This window comes from Dermacentor andersoni, chromosome 9 (assembly GCF_023375885.2).
Source record: "Dermacentor andersoni chromosome 9, qqDerAnde1_hic_scaffold, whole genome shotgun sequence".
In the NCBI taxonomy this organism is placed as follows: Eukaryota; Metazoa; Arthropoda; class Arachnida; order Ixodida; family Ixodidae; genus Dermacentor; species Dermacentor andersoni.
The window spans coordinates 20,934,656-20,958,153 of NC_092822.1; the positions used below are offsets into that span (position 1 = coordinate 20,934,656).

At 43.8% G+C, this 23,498-nt stretch overlaps 1 protein-coding gene across 1 annotated transcript in view; it reads left to right on the plus strand.

Annotated features, from left to right (window-relative positions):
• Positions 1-23,498, plus strand: part of LanB1 (laminin subunit beta-1) — a gene marked incomplete at its 5' end in the record, with an annotated part of 52,746 nt that overhangs the window by 25,519 nt on the left and 3,729 nt on the right. The window contains 13 exons of the mRNA XM_050174979.2: positions 2,505-2,668; positions 5,269-5,553; positions 5,898-6,134; positions 8,579-8,770; positions 10,508-10,688; positions 11,101-11,285; positions 13,300-13,493; positions 14,195-14,425; positions 15,053-15,241; positions 17,246-17,409; positions 17,928-18,069; positions 19,973-20,149; positions 21,995-22,151. Of these exons, the coding sequence (XP_050030936.2) occupies positions 2,505-2,668; positions 5,269-5,553; positions 5,898-6,134; positions 8,579-8,770; positions 10,508-10,688; positions 11,101-11,285; positions 13,300-13,493; positions 14,195-14,425; positions 15,053-15,241; positions 17,246-17,409; positions 17,928-18,069; positions 19,973-20,149; positions 21,995-22,151 (2,498 nt within the window). The remainder of the gene's footprint in view (positions 1-2,504; positions 2,669-5,268; positions 5,554-5,897; positions 6,135-8,578; positions 8,771-10,507; positions 10,689-11,100; positions 11,286-13,299; positions 13,494-14,194; positions 14,426-15,052; positions 15,242-17,245; positions 17,410-17,927; positions 18,070-19,972; positions 20,150-21,994; positions 22,152-23,498) is intronic.

The following is a 23,498-nucleotide window of genomic DNA, read 5'->3' on the forward strand; positions in this document are numbered from 1 at the left end:
GCAGCCGGTGCAGCTACGAAAGTACAACAGAGACCAATGTCGCAGCAGGTTGTGGTGCGTTTCGCAAATGCATTGTAGAGCGCAGCTTCTTCCAGCGGTGAAAAGGCCGTCCTCTCTAGACTTCGATGTGCGCGCTGTCGGCTGCTCTCTTCAGAGTATGTGCAGAACGATCCCCAATCCCCGCACCGCTTTGCAGACTTTGAACAGCTGTCTGCAACCGCCGGTGAAGCGCCATGGGCACCTTTTTTTCTCCACGCCATGCATTGTGAGTCGGCACGAAGAACGCATGGATGGAGCAACAGCCATCTCGACATTGGGCACGTTGGACCGCATTGGCGGCATCCAGTTACGTTGGCTGCGCCAGTGCTTCGAACCATATACATTGTTCTTGCCAACATGACGTAGCCCACGCGCGCACGTGCTCCTGCTATGTCGGACTATATACGCGCCTTAACGGGGCAATTCTTTTCTCTTGACTTTCATCCAGACTTTCATAGCATCCCCGTGGAATGCTAATGAACAAGCTTTTTACTGTATACTTAATTTTTTTGCATATAAGCTGCACCTCCAATTACAACACCCTGGAAAGAAAAGGAACAAAACTGCATACAACGCTCAAATATTTGTAAAAACAGTCAATGCACGGATGCATGAATCATCTATGTCGTATCTTCGGCCAGCTGCTCTGTTCCCCAGCTTTCTGGCGATGCTGGTCATTGAGAAGATTGCTGTAAAGATGGTTTGATGGCAGTGTGTGCCGTGCTGCTGTGAAGCCACATCTTAACTCGAAATTCGCATATAACCTGCACCCCAATTTTACTGTTACATATTTAAAATTTTCTATGTGCCATTAAACAGCAAAATTAAATTATGGGGTTTTTACGTGCCGATACCACTTCCTGATTATGACGCACGCCGTAGTGGGGGACTCCAGAAATTATGACCACCTGGGGTTCTTTAATGTGCACCTAAATCTAAGTGCAAGGGTTTTTTTGCATTTCGCCACCATCAAAATGCGGCCGCCGTGGCCGTGATTCGATCCCGCGACCTCATGCTTAGCAGCCCAACACCATAGCCACTAAGCAACCCTCGGCGGGTAGCATTAAACAGTGTCTTTCGTTGTCGACACCCGGCAAAACATCGCTGCTGATGTCCAACAGCCAAGGCACACACGGAAGTGGATGGTGAACTACTGCAGGAAGTTTGCTGCCCATCGGTGATCGGGCCCGAGACCATGCACACAGGCATAATTGAGGACTGCAAAGGCAGCAGAGAGTGTCCCTACCAAGTTCGTACGGGCGCTTACTGAACGGAAGTGGGTTAAGCTCGCATGTCAGCGGTTAAATTGCACAACACTACATAAACAGCCAGTGTTGCGCAGTCAAGCTCGCCCTTCACAGCATCGCGACGACGTATGATGCAAAACGCTCCCACGGCCTCAACCACCACAAAATTTTAAGTAGACTGAAGCACCACAGTGAGCTTGAATCCGTATTCAGTAAACAAATCTTCTGGGCTGCCGGAGTTGTAAGAAATGTTGAACTTGCATTTCTGCATGAAAATACCTGAATGATGGCACCTTGAAAGTAAACCAGTTTTTCTTTTTATTATTTTCTTATTTGTCATTGTCTGGCACTTGTGTGAAGGTGTTATGCAAATCCCACTATTCAAGTCAAACCAAAAAAATGATATTTGCACAAGCCTAATAAGATCATAAATGGCAGAAGTGTGAAATCGCCAAGCTACAAGAAAATGTCCCGTAAACTGAGCATATGAAAACTAGAAACTCGCAGAGTTAAAGAACTGAGCCCATGGTACAATGAAAGAGTCAATACTTTCCAATCCAAAGCCTGTGCCTCTTGTCATTCCTTAGGCAATATAATGTTTTCTGTGTAAATTTTGTATGTTTCATTTTTTGAACTCTGCATTCCTGAAATAAATGTTGCATGTGCTTTAAGTCTGAGAAAAAACTTGATTATGCGACTCTCAAGCTTGCCATATGGGCTTCTACAAACATGTAAGTTAAGTTTTTGCAACAATAAAGTGCCTGTGGACTTTTGTGTCACAGTATCGGGCTTGCTCACGTTCCTCCTCTTGGGACTATTGTGTGTAGGACTAATATGAAAATGTATTGTAATACACATAATTATTGAAATCTTTGCAAGAACAGGCAGTGCAGATCATTCGCAAAGAACTTATTTAACCATAAACTTCTTCGTTTTGTACCTTCTGCAGAAGAAAAGTTTCACACAAATGTTCACAGTTTATCCCAGTGCTATCCCTGCCTAAATATTAAGCTTTCTTAGAGTAAACTATCTGTGTAAATTGATTTCAAACTGCTTTTCCCTTGGTCAGTTTGAAAACAAATTATTTAAATAAATCCTTAAATCTGAGGCAGCATATTAGCCAAGTTATGTGAAAAGCATGCTGACACTACTCAGATTTCAGATTTGTTGCACATTTATGATTTAGTTGCAAACCACTGAACTGTTGAATTAATGCAGGTGTGAGGTCGGTTACTATGGAGACCCTCGGTACGGAGTGGACATCCCCTGCCGCCCGTGCCCATGCCCGGGCACTGCGGACAGTGGTGTCAACCACGCCACTAGCTGTGACCTGGATCCACGCACTGGCAATGTTATCTGTCACTGTGCACAAGGATATGTAGGCAAGTTTGAGATCCATTTTTCTTAATGCCACCATATGCGAATGAATGCAATGTCAGGTGGCATCGTATGTGTTCAAAAGGGCAATACAGTTGATATATGCTTCGTTTCTAGAGTGTCCAAAAGTTTGAGTCTTGATCATCCCCTGATTCCCTACTACACAATTTGTAGGTTCCCATACTCATTTAAACGCATGTTTCTCAAAACCAAGCAGGTTGAAATGGACATATTTGTACTTTCCATGCCCTCAATAAGGTAAGGATAAAATCCGATATCGAGCGATGCAATATTTGTTGCTATGGTAGCTGCCAGAGCTGTGGGGTGCCTTTATCTTGGCTCGGCTTCCTTTTATTGGCTTAGCTAGCACCGCCGAAAGTGTCAAGTGGCCCATTGAGCAAAAAAGCAAGTGGGGTCTGCAGTGAGAAAATGGCACCTAGCTTCTCATTGGCTGCGACATCACGTCACAAGTGCACGTCGCGCATTCGTGATGCTGGCTTGCACTTGCTGGCTTGGGCAGCACATACCGCTATGGAGTCTGAAGCATCTACATTGTCGGCGGCCGCAACCTCGGCAGTAGTGAAATGTGGCCATCCATGCCAGTACACAGCAGACGAAGTAAGGGAGCAGAAGAACGCAGCAAAAGGAGCGAAAAGGCAGGCAGCAAAATCGACCATTGTCGTCAACTCTCCCAATACGCCGCAGGCCGAAACGAGCATTAACGAAAACGTTACTCGCAGCGCAAAACTCGAAGGTCCGCTCAGCAGTGTTCAATTCGACATTAATGCTTTCGCATTCACAACTTGTATAAGTGCTTAGGTGTCCTCGAATTTCTTTCTTTCTTCCTTTTTAAGTTTTCCAATTTTCAACCACTTATGTAAAAAAAACATTGGTGGCCTAAATAAAAGATATGCTACCTAAGTTGGCAGGGAATTCTTGTTTTAAATGCAGCATGCCTCATCAAATTCGGTGTAGTGCAAGCCCCAAAAAATTATTAATCTGTTCCCATGTATTCAGATTAGAGCTCCTGATGTTTCCACATGTTAACTCGGGGCCAAGACTGACTTCTCTGTTGAAGTGCTGTGGGAGATACGGGGGTTCTCCTCCGTACTCTTGGGACAAAGGAACGACAACACAGTAGTGCAAACAATCACAAGGGCATTTATTGCACCTTTCATAGATCAATGCCAGCTAGCCGAGTTGCTATCCCCAAAACATGCCGATGGGCGCGCGACAAATCTAGAAGTCCGACTTACCGCGACCGCATTGCGAGCGAATATGTTCGCCCCATGCTGGATCCCAACGCCTGGTCGTTCGCGTGTACAGTCACGCCAACGGTGTCCAAGGCGGCCACGCGAGACGGTCTCGCAGAACCATGGATTGGCGCGCGCGCGCGGTACGTCCGGCGCTGTTCGCCGACCCGCCGGGAAAGAGCCAGCGCCTTGTCCCTCGGCGCCCGAGTAACCCCGCCGCGGCGCGACCGTCGCGCCATCTCTCGCACCGCGCTTGTACCACTCCGAGCGCCGCGGGCGCCAGGCCACGCGAGCCGTGCGGGAAAACAGCATATCAGGGGATGCGCTATGCGGGAAAACATCAGGGGACGCGCGAGAGTCGCGCATCCCCACAGTGCATGCAAAATGCTCTCGTTTCCCGACTGCTGATCTGATTTAAATGAACTATATTGCTTTTAAAAGGTAAAAGGTTAATTTTAGTAACTATTACAATCTTTTATTTGGGCACTGTGCTAAAAAAAAATTGTTTCCAAAAGGAAAAAAAATAAAGCAAACAAAAACTTGAAACGTTGTTTTTCATTAGTCTTGACCAAGACCAGTTATCACAGTTCTGTAGATGGCAGTTCCCTACTAAAACATCTGAAGGGAAAGTGTATATGCCGCACATGGCTCAAACTATCACTGTATGACTTTTGTGACTCGCATAGCCACAGTAACAGTTCATTGTTAATGCTAAGACAATTTTTTTGCAGAGATTAGACGCACTACGAGAAGGAGTTTACAGTATTGTTGCATCCGTTTTTGTTGCAGTGATATAGACACATACAGAGCTTTTCCAGTTTTAATAAGTTTTTGTAGAATATTGAGGGTATAAATGAGGCGTCGACTCCAAAGAGTCTTGGAGCATGGCTGTGTCTTCTAAATGCATCAAGTTTAATTAAAATGGTGCAGTGGCCACATAATTAAAAGGATTCTGCAACGTGGAATCCATTAATGTCACCGGGATGTGTAAGCTGCAGTTTAGTTGCGTAAACTTAAAAAAAGGGCAGTTTATCCCTTATTTTCAGATCTGACAGGCAACCTTTTGTCACTGGAAATACAGAATAAGTTTTGAAAGGGGCAGCCTAATCATTCTAATCAGATTCAGTACACCTTAAACCATGCAGTATCTCTTACTACGCAAAGACACAATGAAGGGACACAGCTCGAGCATAGTTGCATCCCCTTTTCTGTCTGTTTGATCTTCTGAAAATTTGTTTCACTTTTCACAACCCGCCAAATTAGTGCAGCTATACAAAGTGCCGAGAGTTCCTGGTAGCTGCAACTGCAATTCTTATTTACTTATTTCTTGGCACTGCCTCCCAACCGTACAGGTGAAAGGTGCGACCGATGTGCCAACAACTATTACGGTGAACCCAACGTTCCTGGTGGCTCCTGTCGGCGGTGCGAATGCAGTGGCAATGTCGATGAGACCCAGCCAGGCAACTGTGACTCGCGCACGGGCGTCTGCCTGCGGTGTCTGTACAACACAGAAGGCCCCCACTGCGAACGCTGCAAGCCGGGCCACTACGGAAATGCCTCGCTCCAGCAGTGCTACGAGTGTGTGTGCAACCTTCTCGGCCTGGACCCCGACCGAGGATACTGTGACCCCGTGACCGGTGGGTACAAAGCCAAATGTCTCGAGGACATTTCATTCCTTCACCGTATTTGCATGAATACCAGCTCGAGGGAGCACCTCACATTAGAGCCCTTGAAAATGTAGAGAGTTTAACCACTAGACAACTGAGGTGTGCAGGAAATCCAGCCTATCTCTGTCATAAACATCCTATAGACGGGGCTGGTTTATGAAGACCACGGTCGTGCCCTTTGTACTAGTTCTGTCAACTTCTCTTGCACCCTAGATCTTTCTTATTACTCATTATCGTAGGATTACAACACATTTACCCATGGCTTTGCTTCAGTTCAGTGGTGCTTCTCCTTTTTTTTTCCCTGCAATGTATAGGCCAGTGCCCATGCCTGCCAAATGTAGAGGGCATCTCCTGCGATCGCTGCGCTCCCAACTACTGGAAAATTGCCAGCGGCGAAGGCTGCGAGGCATGTGGCTGCGACCCCCTTGGCTCCTACGACCTGAAGTGCAACGAGTTTGACGGCCAGTGTCCATGCAAGCCAGGCCATGGTGGGCGGCAGTGCAATCAGTGCCAGGATAATCACTGGGGTGACCCACGTGTCCGATGCTATCGTGAGTATGCTCAGTATTTGTCACCTAGGTGCAGTTAAGGTGCGGCGCTACATAGCATTGGCTTTCAAATACGGTCTCCAAAACTGCAGCACTAAGAACCACTTTTCTTTTTGCCATGTTCAAGAGTGTGGTTTATATATGCTACGCCATTGCATCCGTTAAATTTATCCCTGCAACAGGTTAATATGTATTTTCTCATCAACAATAACATTGACCTAAGTTGAACAATGGTTTATGGGAAATGCAGGTGCCAACCTGCATAAGTTTCTTTTCAGCAGAGCAGGGTCGCTATGCTAACACCCCTGAGCAGTAGCTAGTCACGTATATTGTGTGGAATCTTTTTCAAGTATATGTTTAAAATTGGGCAAGGCAAGAACCATGCTGTGGAACAGTCATGCCCGTGAAGAAATCCAGCAGTATCGCAGTAGCTCCTCGGATGATTTTTGTGGTGTCTGCCCCTTGCATGACTTGCAACTATGCATATAGTATACGTGTAAAGAAAAGCATGTTATATAGCCTCTCACATCACCGTGTCAATTGATCAAGTTATCGATTGCACTTCATGCAATCGATCAATTGAATGAAGTGTAAATATTACAAGATATCACAAGAAACAAATGCAAAATAGGAATACAATAGAATCCCGTTAATTCAAGCTCCAGGGGGACCGGAAATTTAATTAAATAAAATAAAAATGGAGTTTGAACTAAGGAGAGCCCCTTTATACATAACGCCCAGTCAATCTTGTGCTACAGCGCGCCTAACCAAAACCGCTACTGGGCTCGCACTGAAAAAGTCTTATCTTTCCTCCATCAGACATGTGCCAAAAGACAGCATGTTCTATGTGAAGTTCAAGTGCAATAAGATAAGGGTGACCGGAGAAGGATGGCGACTTGACAAGGGTGGTGGCTTGACATGCATCGTACTCCTGCGTGCCCAATGTTGGAGATGATGTAATAAATGCAGCACGGACCATAGTCAAAAGTGTCGGATTAACGCATTTAAGTATGTCTTTTTCCCCTAGCACAATTGATGAATGGAATGCTTTACCCCAGGAAACTGCTGATGGCCCCAATTTTCTTATGGCTGTTGAAAATATGCTTTGAAACATGTATTTTCTTTATCTTCTTTGATAATTTGTTGTATTGGATGTTCTAACAATGCTTGCTATTTTGTTATTCCTTTTTTTTATCATCTGCAGCAATGTTAATCGTTTATTGGCTATTTTGTATGTATTGCAATGTTTGTTGCTTTTTTCAATTCTGCCAGCAATGTATCCTCCCTACAATAATGCCTCCTTGGTGCTGTAGGTTAACCTAATAAATAAATAAATAAATGAATAAATAAATAAATAAATAAATTGCAAGGAAGAAGAGCATACGGACAAGGCCAGCCAGATCGTCTATTTTATGCCTGCAGTGAGCCAGCTGGATCGCCAGGGCTTGGGAGGAGAGAGAGCCACTCGGCCATCCAGTTGTCCCTGCTCTGCGTTGCCCGACTTCTCAGTTAGGCTTGACGCTACCAGCTGGGTTAATAACTACACCCCTTTACAAAATAAATAAATAAATAAATATGGTGTGATCTAGCATGCACTATGAGAAGTGTGTAGGTGAGTGTGCGGTAATGGGATCAAGTGTGCTAGGAGGGAGAGGGGGGTGGGGAAGAGTGGGCATGTGAATGGTGCACATGGTAACGTGATCAAGCGCACACTAGGGGGAGAGGGGGCATAGTAAGGTGATCAAGTGCGCACTGGGGGTTCCTTCCTACTGGCACTGCCCTGGTACCGCCTGGTCTCTGCTTTCTTCTAAGCCTTTCTTGGTCACCATTTTTATGGCATGCGGCCTTATGGTCCTTTGGGTTGGGTTTGTTCGGAAAGTGGTGCATGGGAGTGAGAGATTTTGTTCAAAATAACCATTGCATGGGTTTTGGAGTTCAAATTCGTCGCAATTTTTCTCTATTCAGATACATAGGACTTTGCCGGAACCAACAGAGCAGTTCGAATTATCTGTCAAGTTGAATTATGAGATTTTGAATTACCAGGATATGACTGTATCAGACAAAGTATTTTTTTTTTCCTTTGCATTTCATCATTCCTTGTCATGTCTCTGCCTACTTATGCACATGCTGATAGTGGAGTGCAGTGAATAAGCATGAACAGTGGTGTGAACGTAACGAAGGTATCTTCCTGTCAGGTGCAACCGATCTTGATTTTGATTTGTTTGTTTTATTTTAAATGCTTTTAGATTGTGTTCTTGCTCTATGCTCTTAAATTTTGGTGTTTGTGCACCTGCTTGGTCCTCAGACTACACTATATTTTGAATAATTAAATAGATTTGCCAGTATTAAAGTTCTAGTCAGTCTGTCCCCCTTTGTATTGTAATGTCTCCAAGATAAACGTGCAGAGACAATTTTTTTTTTTTTTTTTTTTTTCTGCTTCTGAACAGCATGCGAGTGCAACGTGCCTGGAGCAGCCACCAGCCAGTGCCACCGGAACAACGGCAGCTGTGTTTGCATTTCGGGAGTGGCTGGCGACCGCTGCCAGCAGTGCGCTCGTGGCTTCACGGGACGGGCGCCGTACTGCGACTCTTGCGGGGAGTGCTTCGACAACTGGGACCGTATCATCCAAGAGCTGCGTGGTACGTTGGGCGGGGGGGGATAACCCTTTGCAGTTGTGTGCAAATTCTAGCAATTTGCTCGCAAAATAGAGCAAACCTATACAAGGGAGTTCTCACACCCTTCGGAAGCTTTAGGGATCTGTTCTGCCGCAGCCCAAAATCTACCAGATACTTTGCAACCAGTTCATATCTGGTGCAATTGCATCGCTATACAGTTTTCTTTTTAAACACTTCACTGTATCTAAATGTGGTATTCGTAAGCTCTCCAATATATTTGACGCATGTTCCTGTACGCTGTAAGAGGTGTACCGAAGCCGACATCTGACTGTTCTGAAGGACTGGCCGTATGGCCATTTTACAGCTCTGATGGAGGCTGTGTTGCTGGCTATTTGTTCTTTAGCCGACATTGACCATTCCGTCACAATATTGTGGCACTCCCCTGTTCAACTTAGCTGGAAGAAGAAAACTGGGCTTTGTGGTAGCACTCTTTATGCTCATTTTGGTTTGGATGCTCATATGTGTGCAAAGTCTAGTGGATTGCTTCCAGCTGGCATTGGATTTGCAAAAGGGTTGGCGTGATGTTGCACTGCACTTGACTTCTTACTGATCCCACTAGTTTATGCCTCTCTACAGCCAAGCCCATACCCTAATGATTGTGAGATACTGCAGACATTGTGCACGTTATCTGTAGCTCTGTTCCCATCATCAACCGGCCCGGCTTTGTAGAAATGGGCTGGATCCATTGGATTGCTAGCAAAGGTCTGAACTGTTTTGTTGTCATACGAGTTGTCTTAAGAGTTGTCTTAAGAGAGTTTGTCTTAAAGGGAGTCAAGTGCTTGTTTCTTCAAAACAGAAGTTTTGTGCGAGAGGGGCAGAGAGCAGGAAAATTTACACAGAAAAACAGGTTAATAGCTAGTTGCGGATGAGATTCATTATTTCAGATTTAATCCACATGTGTATCTTTCCCTCCCTTTAATTCCTAGCAATGATTTGAGTACCGTGGTGCAGACTGAATGAAGGCATTGATGAGCACATAGGCAATTTAAAAGGCTTGGGAACCCTCTCTTTTGGCATTGCAGCTTTATGGCAGCAACATTAGAAGAAAAATTCAGCAACTTAATGATTCTGTGCCTGTCATTAGTACATTAGGATGTGCCGGGCCATCTATGTGAAAGAAGAGAGACCTATTAAAGATCTTTTGTGGTAAATACTGCAGTTCTGTTGCATCAGCTGGATTAGTTGATGAGGCAGACACTACTTGCAAGACAAATTGATGTTAGCTAATGAACAAATCCTTAATAATTAACTTTGTAATTAATCACTTTCGAGCAGGTCTCAATTGTGGAATTGATCCAAAAAAGTAATCTAGCGGAAATTCTACCAATTTTGAGAAATATGTCCAGAAAATCTGTGGCCTTGATGTTCCAGTTAACACTTATCAGCATGGTGGAACATGGCAAAAACCTATCTACCATAAGACGTCTTTAATATGTCTTTTTGTTAAAATAAGCAACCCAGTATGTAATAGTAATCGCAAAATATTTCCTTCAACATGCATGTTTCTGCCTCGGCTTCCTCCTTACTTGCTTATCACGAGTGGTGAACAGTGGTCAAACACTGGAATGCCGCTTTCCTTTTTTGTTTACATGCTGGCCCATGTGAAATGTGGGAGGAGCAAAATAAAGAGGAGCATTGTCCCAACTGTAAGAATCACATTTTATTTTACTCCATCTTTCTTTCTTTATTTTTTGCTGTTAGAGGAGACCCAGAACATGATAAACTCAGCACGGCAAATCAAGCAGCAGGGCACGACTGGTGTTTACACGCGTGAGTTCCAAGAGATGGAAGAAAAGCTGCACGAAGTGGAAGAAATCTTGAGCGGGGCCAACATCACTGGCCTGGACCTTTTGGACCGCCAATCACTCATTGAAGAGATCCGGTCAGTTGCTGTTTCTCTTATAATTAAAGCTTCTGTGTAATGAACAGGGATATAACGAATTATTGAATATGACTGAGTAAATTCTAAAATGTTTCATGCCAATATCAGTACGTAATAAATATATGCAAACAACAAATATAGAGTATAACAAAGGTATTTTTATGTAGTATGAGACTGTTATGCTATCCGACTGTAATTGGAGGTACTTGGGAGCGGGCGTTGTTCTGCAGTGAACCTAGATAGGCTGACTATAGTGGCTGTGATAGTTCGATAGGGTTGCCCTACATAGTCATGCCGGCAGCTTGCAGTGGAAGGAGCTGATGTCTTGGAATCACTGAGCATGGGTGGTTACAAATAACTTGACAATAAAAGTTGATTACGAGTGTGTGACTACAGCTTTTGCTCTGTGCAGGCGCAACTTGACTGAAAGCCAAATACAACTTGAGGAAATTGGAGACCGGTCAGGAAATGTGACGCAGCGCTCCTTCGCCACCAACCTGATGCTTGCAAGTCTCCATGAGCGAGCACAAGAACTAGGAAGAGATGCCAAGGCTTTGCGCGAGAACACCACAGCCCTGCAGGAGGCCAACGTCGAAGGTAGGAAGGCACCTTCAAGGTCTGTTATACAAATTTCTGGAGAGTGGGTAACGAACCAATTAAAACAGTTTGAGAGATGTTAGAATGAAGATTAGGCAGCTAGGGTGCAACCATGAATTGTGGGCGCAAATAGCGTAGCAAGAAACTAATAGTGTGTAGATAACAACAACTGTGATGAACTTTTACGGGTACTAAAATTATGGGCAGGTATACTACAGTCGAACCCAGATACATCGAATCTGAAGGGATGACAAAAAAGTTCGATATGCAAGTAATTCAATGTATAAAAGAAAAATTTTATACAAAAATTTTCAAGGGGGTTTTTCAGCTCTTTGTTCTGCACAATAAAATTGCATGGCCACTAAAATTATTGCGAGTGCACTGCCTCATGGCATGATGAGTTTACACAGGCGAGTTGTAAGAGCTTGGCTTCATGAAATGAAAGAAATCTTCATTGGAGCCAGCATCGTGGTACTTGACCTTCTGAACTGCCAATCATCCACCGTATTCTGTCGGTAGCATTGCATCCGAGATCGTCAGCATGGCACTTCTGCTAGCTGTCCCAGATGCCATGTTACTTGTGTGCAGTGCAAGGCCTTATGGCAAGCTTACAGTCACCACATTTAGTCTGTGAGTGGCTCCGAGAAGGACATTATCCTCGCTTAGAGACGGCTTGGGAAAAAGCAACAGGGTAGCAGCATGACAGTTGGAAACTAATTTTTGTGTCCAAAATGAAGCCCACAGGCATGCTTTTGTTCTTAAGCCAATCTTACCTTGCAGTGTCACACACCATGGTTTGAGACACTAAAATATATAAAAACGCCCCTTGTTCCATTCAGTAGATGCAGTCGACTTCCATTAATTCGACGCTGACAGGACCAATAAAAATGATCTAATTGTCCAGCGGGTTGAATTAAATAAGATGCAGAAAAAACAAAGCAAACTGCTAATTCATTTGGCAGCATTTGCCCAAGTCTAACACAACCCTGAATCAAACGGGCACTAATTTTCTGCGTACAAAGTAGACAACTATGTCGAAATGACATTAAGGCGCCTAAACAAAGCATAAACCTAACATGCACCCAATTTTTTAGCAAGAAAGATGGGCAAGATTCTAATACGTGCTGCACAATGGCAACTGCTTTTCTAAAATCAGCTTCACCACACATTGTTTATTTAAGTCAATAAAGTTAATCTTGACGCAGTGCACTTGTATTTAAAAAACAATGAAAGAAAAAAAGAAAGAAAGAAGTGCGCATTAGAATCACATAAGTACCGTAATCAGACATTGTGAGTTACAGTTATTGCTTAAAGATCTTCCTAGGGCAGGCCGAAGATGGGCATTTTCTACGGGATATGATGTGTTCAACACATTCACTGCGCTCTAGGCTCCACTGAGACAGACACTTGCCATTATTGAGGTCAAGCACAGGCATGCTGATTGGTCAAGCTCGAATTATCTGCTGAAGGCAAATTTTAAGGTCAAACTAACGAAAGTTTGGGCCCACAGAAATGCATGAGCTCTGGCTGAGATGTTCAGTGGGATCGAATTAACCGAAAGGTCCAATTAACTGGTGTTGAACTAACGGAAGTCTACTGTATATAGTTGAACTTTGACATAATTATTTATTGGAAATACAAAAGTAACCCTAAAATGTCTCATCAGTATCAGCACGCAACGAATGTATGCTTATAATGAATATCAAATATAACATAGTATTTTCATGTCTGATACAACTTCACTATATTGAAGTTACGTATAAGAAACAGGTGATGGGGGCACTTATTGTTCGTGTGATGCAGGAACTTCAAGAGGTATGCATAGTCGTAAACCAACTCAACTAAAATGAGGGCGAGAGTTGTGCATTAATTTGTACGCTCATGGAATGCACAAATGCTGCCCATGGAAAGCCCCAGGTTTCTTGGAACCCGTTTTGAAAATCTGTGGTTAACAGTGTTGAAGTGTACACATGTTCGTGACGTGTACGACTTCTTTGGTAACACTCATTTGCAGGAGCACTAAACATCACAAGGGAAGCCCAAAAGAGGTCCCAGTTGGCCGAGGGACGAGTCCGGGGAGCACAAGACGACATTGTCAAGTCGCAGGCCACACGTCGTTACGTTGAGCGAAAGCTGCAAGACACGGCCAGCGCATACAATCGCACATACCAGGAGAATGAGAATGCCCTGCACAAACTGCAGCAAGAGGTGGGCTATCGACTTATGGTTGCTTATGCAAGTTATGCTGTTCTTAATTTGTTCTTAATTTATGTTCTTAATCGTGGAGGGTAAAAATATTGAGGAGTAGAAGAGTAAAGTGTGGAGAGGTAAGTGCTTGCACAGAGGAGGAGGCACCTGACTGATCAGCACATAAGAGGAGAGGAGGGCTGACTTCAACGATCATCTTCGATGGCTTCTTTTGGATTCTTTTCCAATATGTCTTGCAGAGACATCTCCATGAGTATATGACTTGCTTGCCAATTAAGGCAGAGAGTTGGGCTAGTTGCAGTTTAGACATGTTCCAGTCGGTGTGCAGAGAAAAAAGGTCAGAAAAGGTAGAGCACTTCGCCTTTTCTGTCATCCTTTCTGTCTGTGCACATCTTTTCATTTTTCTTACATCCTGGAACATGTCCTTGTCGTGCTTGCCAAATTACCCCCAGTGACAGAACGGAAAGGGAATTCTGGTCTACATCATTTATGCCATGAAGGAGTCCTTCTTCTAATGCTGCACAAAGTAGTGTGTACCAAAATTGAATTTAATGTTGGCGAAGTTGTTGTTGGTTCATGCAAAATCACGGCAGTATCCTGCATCATTTTCCTGTACGTCAATTTTTTTTTTCTTCATCTGAACTTTGTTACAGAAGTGCAAGATCAGAGGATGAATGTGATATGCTTACACACCGTTTCAGGTGGCTGACTTGGAAGATCAAATCTCCGACGTCAACGAGCTTGTCTGCTACCGACGGGGAACGGTGGATCGTTGCGATTCACTCTGTGGAGGTGCAGGCTGCAACCACTGTGGTGGACTAGGCTGCGAGGAAGGCGCTCTCACTCGTGCTAACAACACGCTCACCATGGCCGTCGATGCGAACCAGATTCTCGGGAAGAAAGAAGCGGAAGCCCGAGATCTCTTCAATGCGGTGGGTGGCATCATCGTTTCTTCATGTCAGGAACAGAAACTGTATGTGTGTCAAGTTAACGCTCCTCTCCCTCTCGCGATTCAGTCTAGTGTTCATGACACATGAGCTGTCAATTCTGGCACTACGATGTTGTGATTAGTCTTTGCTGTTTTATCCTGGTTGGTTCGGGTGGCACTTAGCAGCAAAAGTTGCAAAAGGTTGCTCGAAGAAAAGCTCTTACGCACTAGTTCACAGTTGCTGTAAACTGATGGGAGGAAATGTGAAAATGCTCATGCAAAGAAATTTTGGTACACATTAAGAAGCCCAGACAGAAGCCATAGTCTTGATAAATCACTTTTGGGGGAACAATCACTTTAATGAGAGTTCGCGCAACTTGGCAATGGATTCGTCGGCACATACAGGCAACAGCATTCCTCGTACAGTGCGAAGCTGTCTTGGCACAGTGCAGGCAATGCTGTCGCCTATAGACTCCAATGTGTCTGGGGCTGAATCGCACGAAATCTCGCTGAAGTGATCGTAACTGAAGGTTACTACCTTAGATGAAAAATATTTTTTAGGAGAAAATGAGCAAGTTTTAAGTTTGTCGACATAGATTGACCCAAGTTCTTGTCCATGCCCCACATGCAGGTTGGTTCAGCAGAAAGGGAATCGCAACGGGCCCTCGAAGAAGCGAAGAAGGCTTTTGCACGCTCCCAGATGGCGAAGAATCAATCGGAAGAAGTCGGCACTGACCTGCAGGACTTGCTAGACCGTATTGACAAATTCCTGAGTGAAGTAGGAGCGAGACCAGCTGAAATTCGAGTCCTCGCCGAAGAGGTACGCAAATCGAAACTCTTCTATAACCAAGAAATGTTCCGAGGCGCTTATTTTACTTGTTACGGCCGACACGTGTGAATCTTCACTAGAGTGTCCCTTTACCACATTAGTGCATTTGTGCATAACCATCGAAAGTGTTTCATGGCCCCTTTGAAGTATGCTTGATATGCGAATGTCCCAACTGCAACGAGCTCAGGATCTAATGAAATAAGCAGCATGAAAATTGGTGTACCTAGTCAGAAGATTGTAGCAGAGTGTCAGTGGACCCAGCTGGTGCCTCCCTTCTCCTGCACGATACAGTGCAGAAAGCCCTTGAATTTTTTATTGCAATAGCAATTATAAAATTCCATCTGCAATTGTGGCATGTTGTCCTGGATATGTGTGCGTGCGCATTTCTGTATGTATCCATGCTGTCCTGGCCGACTGCAGCCTTCGTCACGCAGTGAAAAATCACGGAATTTGCATTCCCCGTACATTGCATGTAGTGTTCCTTTGTCGAACACAATGCGCTATATGCTGGACCAATGAGTATTAAAAAAAATTTTCGCTTTGCAGCACAGGCAGCACTTCACAAGACACTGGCCACCGTGTATCTAATCGTGTAAGCATAGGTGCAGCGAAAATTAATGCATCAGCATGTCCCTCATCATGTCTCACGGTGAGGCTGAAGACTACTTTTCAAATGCACTGTGACACTTCCATACGTCACACCACCGACAAGCCTTGTAGCATGAACCGATAGAGCTAACGAATACTGTATTTACTCACATAATGATCGCACTCGCGTAATGATCGCACCCCTGAATTTTGTCGTCAAAATTGCACTTTCTACACTGTGGTTTCCGTAAGTGGAGGCAGCAGACGACAAACAAGTAGGCTGGCGTTGGAAATGTGTGGCGACATTTTGTCTGTTGCTGTTGATGCTGATATAGCGATGATAGTGAATACCGTATTTACTCTGATAATGATCGCACTCGCGTAAAGATCGCACCCCCGAGTTTCGTCGTCAAAATTTGATTTTTTTTATTTCCCGTGTAATGATCGCACCCCGAACTTGCCGCAGCGATATGTTGTGCGCCAAGTTTAGCTAATAATGATCGCGCTTACCATCTGTCGAATGCTACGCGAATGACTCTTCAAGACAAACCAAGCGGTCTGCACACACCAAACATTCTTAAGTAGATGCCTCATTTTATTACTTTCATCACTTTCTGCACTTCCATGACGAAAAGAAAGCTGCAACCAAACTTGCCTTTATTATGTGTAGGCTTTATAATGGTTGTGGTCAACAACAACAAAAAAGGTGCCTTTCAATTTTTCTCATCTGCACTCATGGGCACGCAACAAATCGCGAGCGGCAACGATAGTAGCCACGTTTACACTGATACGTTAAAAGTGTACCCTATTCATACGCCGACGCTTGTAACACAGCTAAGATATTCACCCACTCTTAGCGGAAACGTGCCGTATTAGAATAGTAGTGAAGACAGATGCCGTAGTTTCCGCAGCATGCCGGCCATGTGTTTCTATGTCACTGGCAGCTAAGCGCGCCCATCTGTTTCTGTCCCCTCAAAGTGGACATGGATACATTATTGCCGCGAACTTCCCGATATTAACGATATTATTCATTACTGATACGTAAGAAACAATTTCAATGCACATTATGTACTCATGAGAAAAAAAAAAAATCGCATTCGGCTTGCTCCGCCGGCCGCCGTTTTTGTTTTGGTGTCCCGCAGCAAACGCGAGACGGAAAAAAATTTTTTTATCTTTTCGCGGGAAATTTAACTCGCATAATGATCGCACCCCTGATATTGCCTCAATTTTTCTTACAAAAAAGTTCCATCATTATGCAAGTAAATACGGTAACTGTTCCCAGCAGCACATCTCAGCATATCTGTCAGGACGCCGTCAGGTTGACAATCACCTTCTGATAGTTTCTGCTGAATCTATCTGTTGTTGCTTATTACTGATTTGATTACCCGACATCCTCCTTTGATGCAGTGTATTGGTCTGTCCATCTCGCTGGAACCTGAACAAATTCGTGAGCTGGCGAAGGAAATTAATGAAACCATAGCTAGCCTGACTGACATCGATGCCATCTTGAGAGAAACCGGGGATGATCTCAGGCTTGCAAAGGACCTCAAGGCTCAGGCAGATCGTGCAAGGTACGCTCTCTAAATAGATCATTGGCAAGACAACTGGTAACCAGTATTGGGGTAGCCACAAGGCTTGGCATTATTAATCAACACTGTTGTCCTGCATTCAAAGCTTGTGCACATTGCATACAAGTGGTTTTGAAACATGTTTTCATTCAAATATAATGGTACTGGAGAAGTACACAATAAGACTGTTCTACCTTTTCACGAGGCATTGCATAGAGTTGTTGGAACTTGGATCACCAGTTCAATGCAGATGCTGAAGCAAGAAGCCCTGACTGCAGTTTCAAGTTGCTGCAATGTGTCTGTTCTCCCTCATTGGTTGTGGTAACTGCTAATAAGCCTTTTACTAATATCCAACCCATTTTGAGCAGGCACAGACCTTCATTTTCAGTGTTAACAAATCCACTTATGCCCTACTTTCTGCCAAAAGACGTAGTTATAAGCCTGTTATTCACAGTAATGTGTGAAGGGGAAACAAACACACACTCAGCAACATGCGCACCTTTAATCGGCTGCTTGCACAGGACTATGGCAAACAAGATTTTGGACACCGCCAAGGAGGTCTTGCAAAACCTGGACGATGCCGCTGAAGCCCAAGGCAGGGCCAAGCAAGCAATCGATCAGGCTCGACAGCACATCAACACAGCCGAGGAAGATCTTGCGCAGGTATGCACCTTCTCATGTTCAAGCTACACTAAAACAAGAAATAACTTGAGGAGCTGTAATGTACTGCATTCACATGGGGCGCTTTCAATTGGGATTGAACCTCGTTGGGATCTATATCCTCGATCGCACTTGGCAAGTTGCAGTCTCAATCGCGATTGAAAGTGCCTCGTGTGACTGGGGTATTAATAAATTGCCTTTCTAAAATACGTAAAAAAGCTACTCTTACCAGAAAAAAAAAAATGCTTCACAAGCCAGAAAAAAATGCAACAAAAGACCGAGTGGCGTTCTGCCTTGAAGTTCCAACGGCAGCTTGTCGTGATGTCATGGATTTTTGATGATGTCTGCTCGAGCCTAGTGAATTCTTTTAGAGGTGGACTATAAATTGTATTCTAAAAGAGCCGAGGACTAAACTGAGCAACTTTCAAGAACTTTTACTGAGCTACAGCAGCCAAGGTACAAAAAATACATCGAAATTTGTGGCGCCACGCTGACATACTGGCTTCCTGCCACTTCAGTGCGAATTTGGAAAAATGGAACTCATTTGCATTCCATTAATTTTTTCATTCCTTTCATTTCCTCCTTAATCAACCTGTTACTTGCAAAATTAATGAATATATGGTTTTGAAAGAATGGTTTAGTAACCCTTTAATTAAGGGTCTTGAGAAGGTGCGATGATTATTTTCATTTGAATCTATACTGTGCTTAATTATTCACCAAATTGATTGGCTGATCTTAGCAGTAAGATGAGCACTGCTTGTTTAATATTGAGACAAGGGGTGAAAATAGTATGGAAAGGCTTGCACGTGTTGTAGTAGCTGCTTTATTTCTTCCTCTTACCTATTTTCTACCAAGTTGGGCTTGTCCTCATCAAACCTTACAAAACACATTGTTGGATTCATTGCCAGATATTTATTCAGCTTCATTGTATGCCTATGTCCTGTTATACAAGACCAAAGAAAATAATTTGTAAAATAAATATGTAAGATGATGCCACAAAAATATGCAAAATTACTCAAATTTAAAGAAACAACACATCTGAAATGGTAACTATTGTTAAAAGTAACATCATGATCTATCAGTGGTTTGCTTGGACAAGTTCTGGCCACCAAACAGTTAAAAACAACCAAAACAAGGAAGTGTGGACTTATTTGTCTTCAGAACCTTGGTGCTCTGTTGTGAAGCCTCCAAAAGTACTGCAGTTCTACCCGAATTTAGGCACCTCACGGGAAACATCACAAGGGTTGCCTTATATAATATTTTATATATATGTTTTTTTTTCTCTGTTTAATTGTTCAGAATATTCTTCGAAGCCTTCTTTTGAAATAAAGGTGTCTCTGAAGTTTACTTCTGTATTGTTCACCAAGCATTTATGGCACATATTGTATTACTTATTATTATTAAGTGAATAAAAATAATCAGTATACATACTATATAGGTGAAATTCACAAGCAGTGCTCAAGTCATGTCCATTCAATAGACATGCAGAGGTCAGCATCAGTTTTGAGTTATCCATAAACAAAATTGCAGTGGAACATATTGGCATTCCATATATTTCCCAGAGAAAGCCTTTATTACACATCATGGGATAGAAGAAACTTTTTTTATGTACAGCAGACTGATTGGTGTCCTAAAGCAACACCCGCCTTATGAGGCAGTATTCCAGAATAATTTTGACCACCTGCTTTCTTCTTAACGTGCCCCTAAAACTAAGTATACGAGTATATCTGCATTTCTCCCTTGTTGAAATGCAGCCATTATGGCTGGGAATCGAATCTATGACCTTGTGCTCAGCAGCAAAATGCCATAGCCATCAAGCCACAGCAACAGGCACAGAGACGATTACAGAATCACTAGACGTGTCTGGGCATGACCTGACTAGCTGTACAACTTTTGCACGCTGCAGATCGAGGACGCCGCCTACAAAGCGCAAGGTGTGGCCAACCGGTCTCTGGACCAGGTCGGAGGACTGCAGGATCGACTGGCTGAGCTCAAGAAGCAGTACACCCAGAACAACCTGGATGCCCGCAAAGCTGTCAACGAAGCAAAGGGGGCCGAACGTCTAGCGGGACAGGCGCACACTGTACGTTCCCCTGTTTTGCGTAGCGTACTCTACTGCTTGTGCGGCGATACAGATGTGCTAGTAATGAACAAACTTTTTCTACACCACGGACAACACAGGGGCAAGGAAACACGGGTGCTTAACTTCAAATAATGTTCATTACAGCGGAGCTGTTATGCGCTAGGTTCTGGCAGTTCGTGTGCGCAAGCAAAAAAGGCAAACCACGTAGCCTTATCTCAGTGCCCTTCCACCCGCGCACTGAGCCACATGCGGTGAGGACTGTGAAAGAACAGTGCGCCTACGAAGAACACCGTCGTGAACAGAAGCCAAAATGTGAGCGGCGACGGCAGGCGGCATGTAATATGGACGAACATCATGCAGCAAACGGCAAGCGTATGCACCTATCGTTGGATCACCCTTACAGACTCCACTCCCATCGTAATAGTGGGCGATTTCAACATAGACGTGTCTCAGCCAGAGGGAAAGTGATTCGTGGCGTTTCTCTTGGAAAGGTTTGGGATTCAATGTTACACAAACACCAGTGTGCCCACAACGCATCATCGGTCGTGTACAGACCTCACATTGGCCAAGAACCTTTCCAGTGTCCCCAGAGCCATTGGTCGCATATCATAGCAGTCATAAAGTGATAGTCACTTTGGTGACCAAATAATAAATAAAAAAAGCAAACAAAAGAAGGTTACAAATAAAAAAATCATTGAGTATGCAATTTCAAGAAAAAAAATCGTGAGACACTAAATTCATTGTAGTATGTATCTTATTTTCAATCAACATACTTGTTATCAACATATTTATCACCATATACAACTCCGCTTGTCATCCACCTTCACAGAGTGGAATGGCTCTGAATTTTTGGGGAACAGCAAGCTCTATTTTGCAGAGATAACTGTTATAAGCTCCTCTTTCCAGGCTACATTTACAGACAACTTTCTGTGGCAATGAATGAAGCGCTATGTAGGCAACGCACACTCGTGGTAGTGTCCCTGGAAAAAGCTCTATGGTCCCATTTGCCTGTTTTTGAGCTGCCAAACAGGAAACATGAACATCTTATTTTCTACAGCATCTATATACACCTTAAGACGTAAAATATAGCAGTCATCGTTACATTAGAATTTCATCTCCTTCCTTGGCTCTTTCACATTCATCTTGGCGAATGCCAAACCTTCTCAAGTAACAAGATAAGTTGATTGAGTATCTGCTCCAAGAAACCGAACCGTTAGCTTCGCATACAGTTTTTTTGTGTATTTTTTTTTTTAGTTAGCATTCTTTATTCATCTTGCCTGTACTTTTTTGTATGGCAAGTCTTAAGTGCAGTACCTGTTGAGTGACAAACAAAACTGTGCATAACTAATGCTGCCCAACTGCAGTGTAATGTACACACAGACAAAAGAAAAGAAAGAGACGGTACTAGCACAAACATTCAACGACTTGTTGGATGTACCACTTGCTTATACAGGAATAGTGATCCATTTGGTCTTCACTAATGGCGACTGACAACACGCAAGAAATTGCTTCCGACATTCAACAAGTTATGCTCTGTCAAGGCATCACCTGGATTTCACACTTAGAAATATCAGTTCTTTACTTGCCAGTGCCGATAGATGGAACACTAAAACAGCCTTATTTGCATTGACCTGCACCCTCTGATGTCTTGGACGACTTCGAAACGCCAAGAAAAGTTTTCATGATTTGGTGACGTTTATGTTTAGCCCATTACACCAACTCTCTCTTGAGGTCTTTTGGCAGTGATGTGCAACTTACTTAAAACACTTGTCGCCGCAATGGCAATGTGGCTATAAATTTTACAGGCAGACCATCTGAAAGTATGCCTCTTGTGTTTTCATGCAGGAAGCAGAGGATTTAGAAGCAGAGTACAAGAGGGCTGTAGCAGACTTGGGCGGCAAGTCTGCAGCCAGCGGAGACATGAAGGATAGGGCTGAGAAGTTGCGAGAGCGAGCCCGAAAGCTAGCCGAAGGTGTGAACTCCAAGGCCCAACAACTGCAAGGTCAGCCTGAATTTGGGGGACATCTTTGTTTTTACAGCTTTGTGACCACAAGAAGAAAGATTAAAACCTTAATATATTGAACCTGAATATAATGAATTATTGGACATAACAAAGTAAATCTAAAATGCATTTCTCCGATATCAGCGTGTACAGAACATATGCTTGTAAAAGAAATTGGATATAATGAAGGTGTACTTATGTCAGATCATTTTGACAACCTTTGACAATTATTTGTTTCAATTAACGACAGCCATATATGTATGGCCCTTAAATTTTTGAAATTCAATTGTGGTGTGCAACTAGGGCGCACACTTGGCAAATGAGGGACGCCTAAAACTGGAGCCATCATACATATGGTACCTTAGACTGGTCGCCTCCATCTCCCGAATCAGAGTTGGGCAGATCAGGCTTTCCTCGAATTCAGAGGTAGGGGACAAGGGCGCTAGCCAAATGTGCGACTCGCTCTCACAGGAGGAGATGGCAGATGCAAAACCACTTGACTACTGCCAACGTCTGAGGTTTTGCCTATCCGAAGCTCCAGCGGACATGCTGATGGGATGAGCCATACGAGCGTTAGTTGAGACACCAGCATGCAGTGGCCTAGGTTTCCTAGGTTACTGTGAACTGTTGCCAACAGCAGCGCTGTGTGGTGATGATGTTGCTGGAAACGCTCTGAATCTCGATGACTTCTCTGACAGGGCTCAGAGCACCTCATACGCTTGAACATGGAAGAGAGCGATCGAAAAGAACCAGCCGAACGCAAGGTGCGCGCCATCTTTCAACGAGCCAAAGATGCCAATAGTGAAATCACGAGCAACGACAAAATATGGAATGTACTGTTGAGATACGGAATGCACATTCCATATAGTGACACAAGATATGAAATGCTTGGAAAGAGCATCACAGAGCCTGTTTTCAATGCAGCTGTCGTTCATTCCTGGCTGTCAAAACAATGGCTCCAGTCTGAGACTTCCCTTTTTTGTCCACTGTTGGTCAATGCCAAGTCCGCTATCCTTGCACCCTTTTGTCTTCCATGGGCATACATGATAAATATGCACATAGGGCATGGACTTCTCGTAGTTACAGTCAGATGACAAGTATGTTGCGTCTTCAGTGCTTGTTACGTCTACTCTGACTTGTTCCTTGCGCTGTTACCAGAATGCATTCTTCATAAATGAACCAAATCGCCTGCCCTTCTATGTGAATGTCGCACCTGCTCTGCTAGTTAATTTTGCAAAAAAAAAGAATGCATGCACTGCAGCACATATAATATGTGCACACATGCAGGTGAGAAGCACTTCATATCACGATAGTTTGGTCGAGACTGTGTCCAGAAACCTTAAGTCG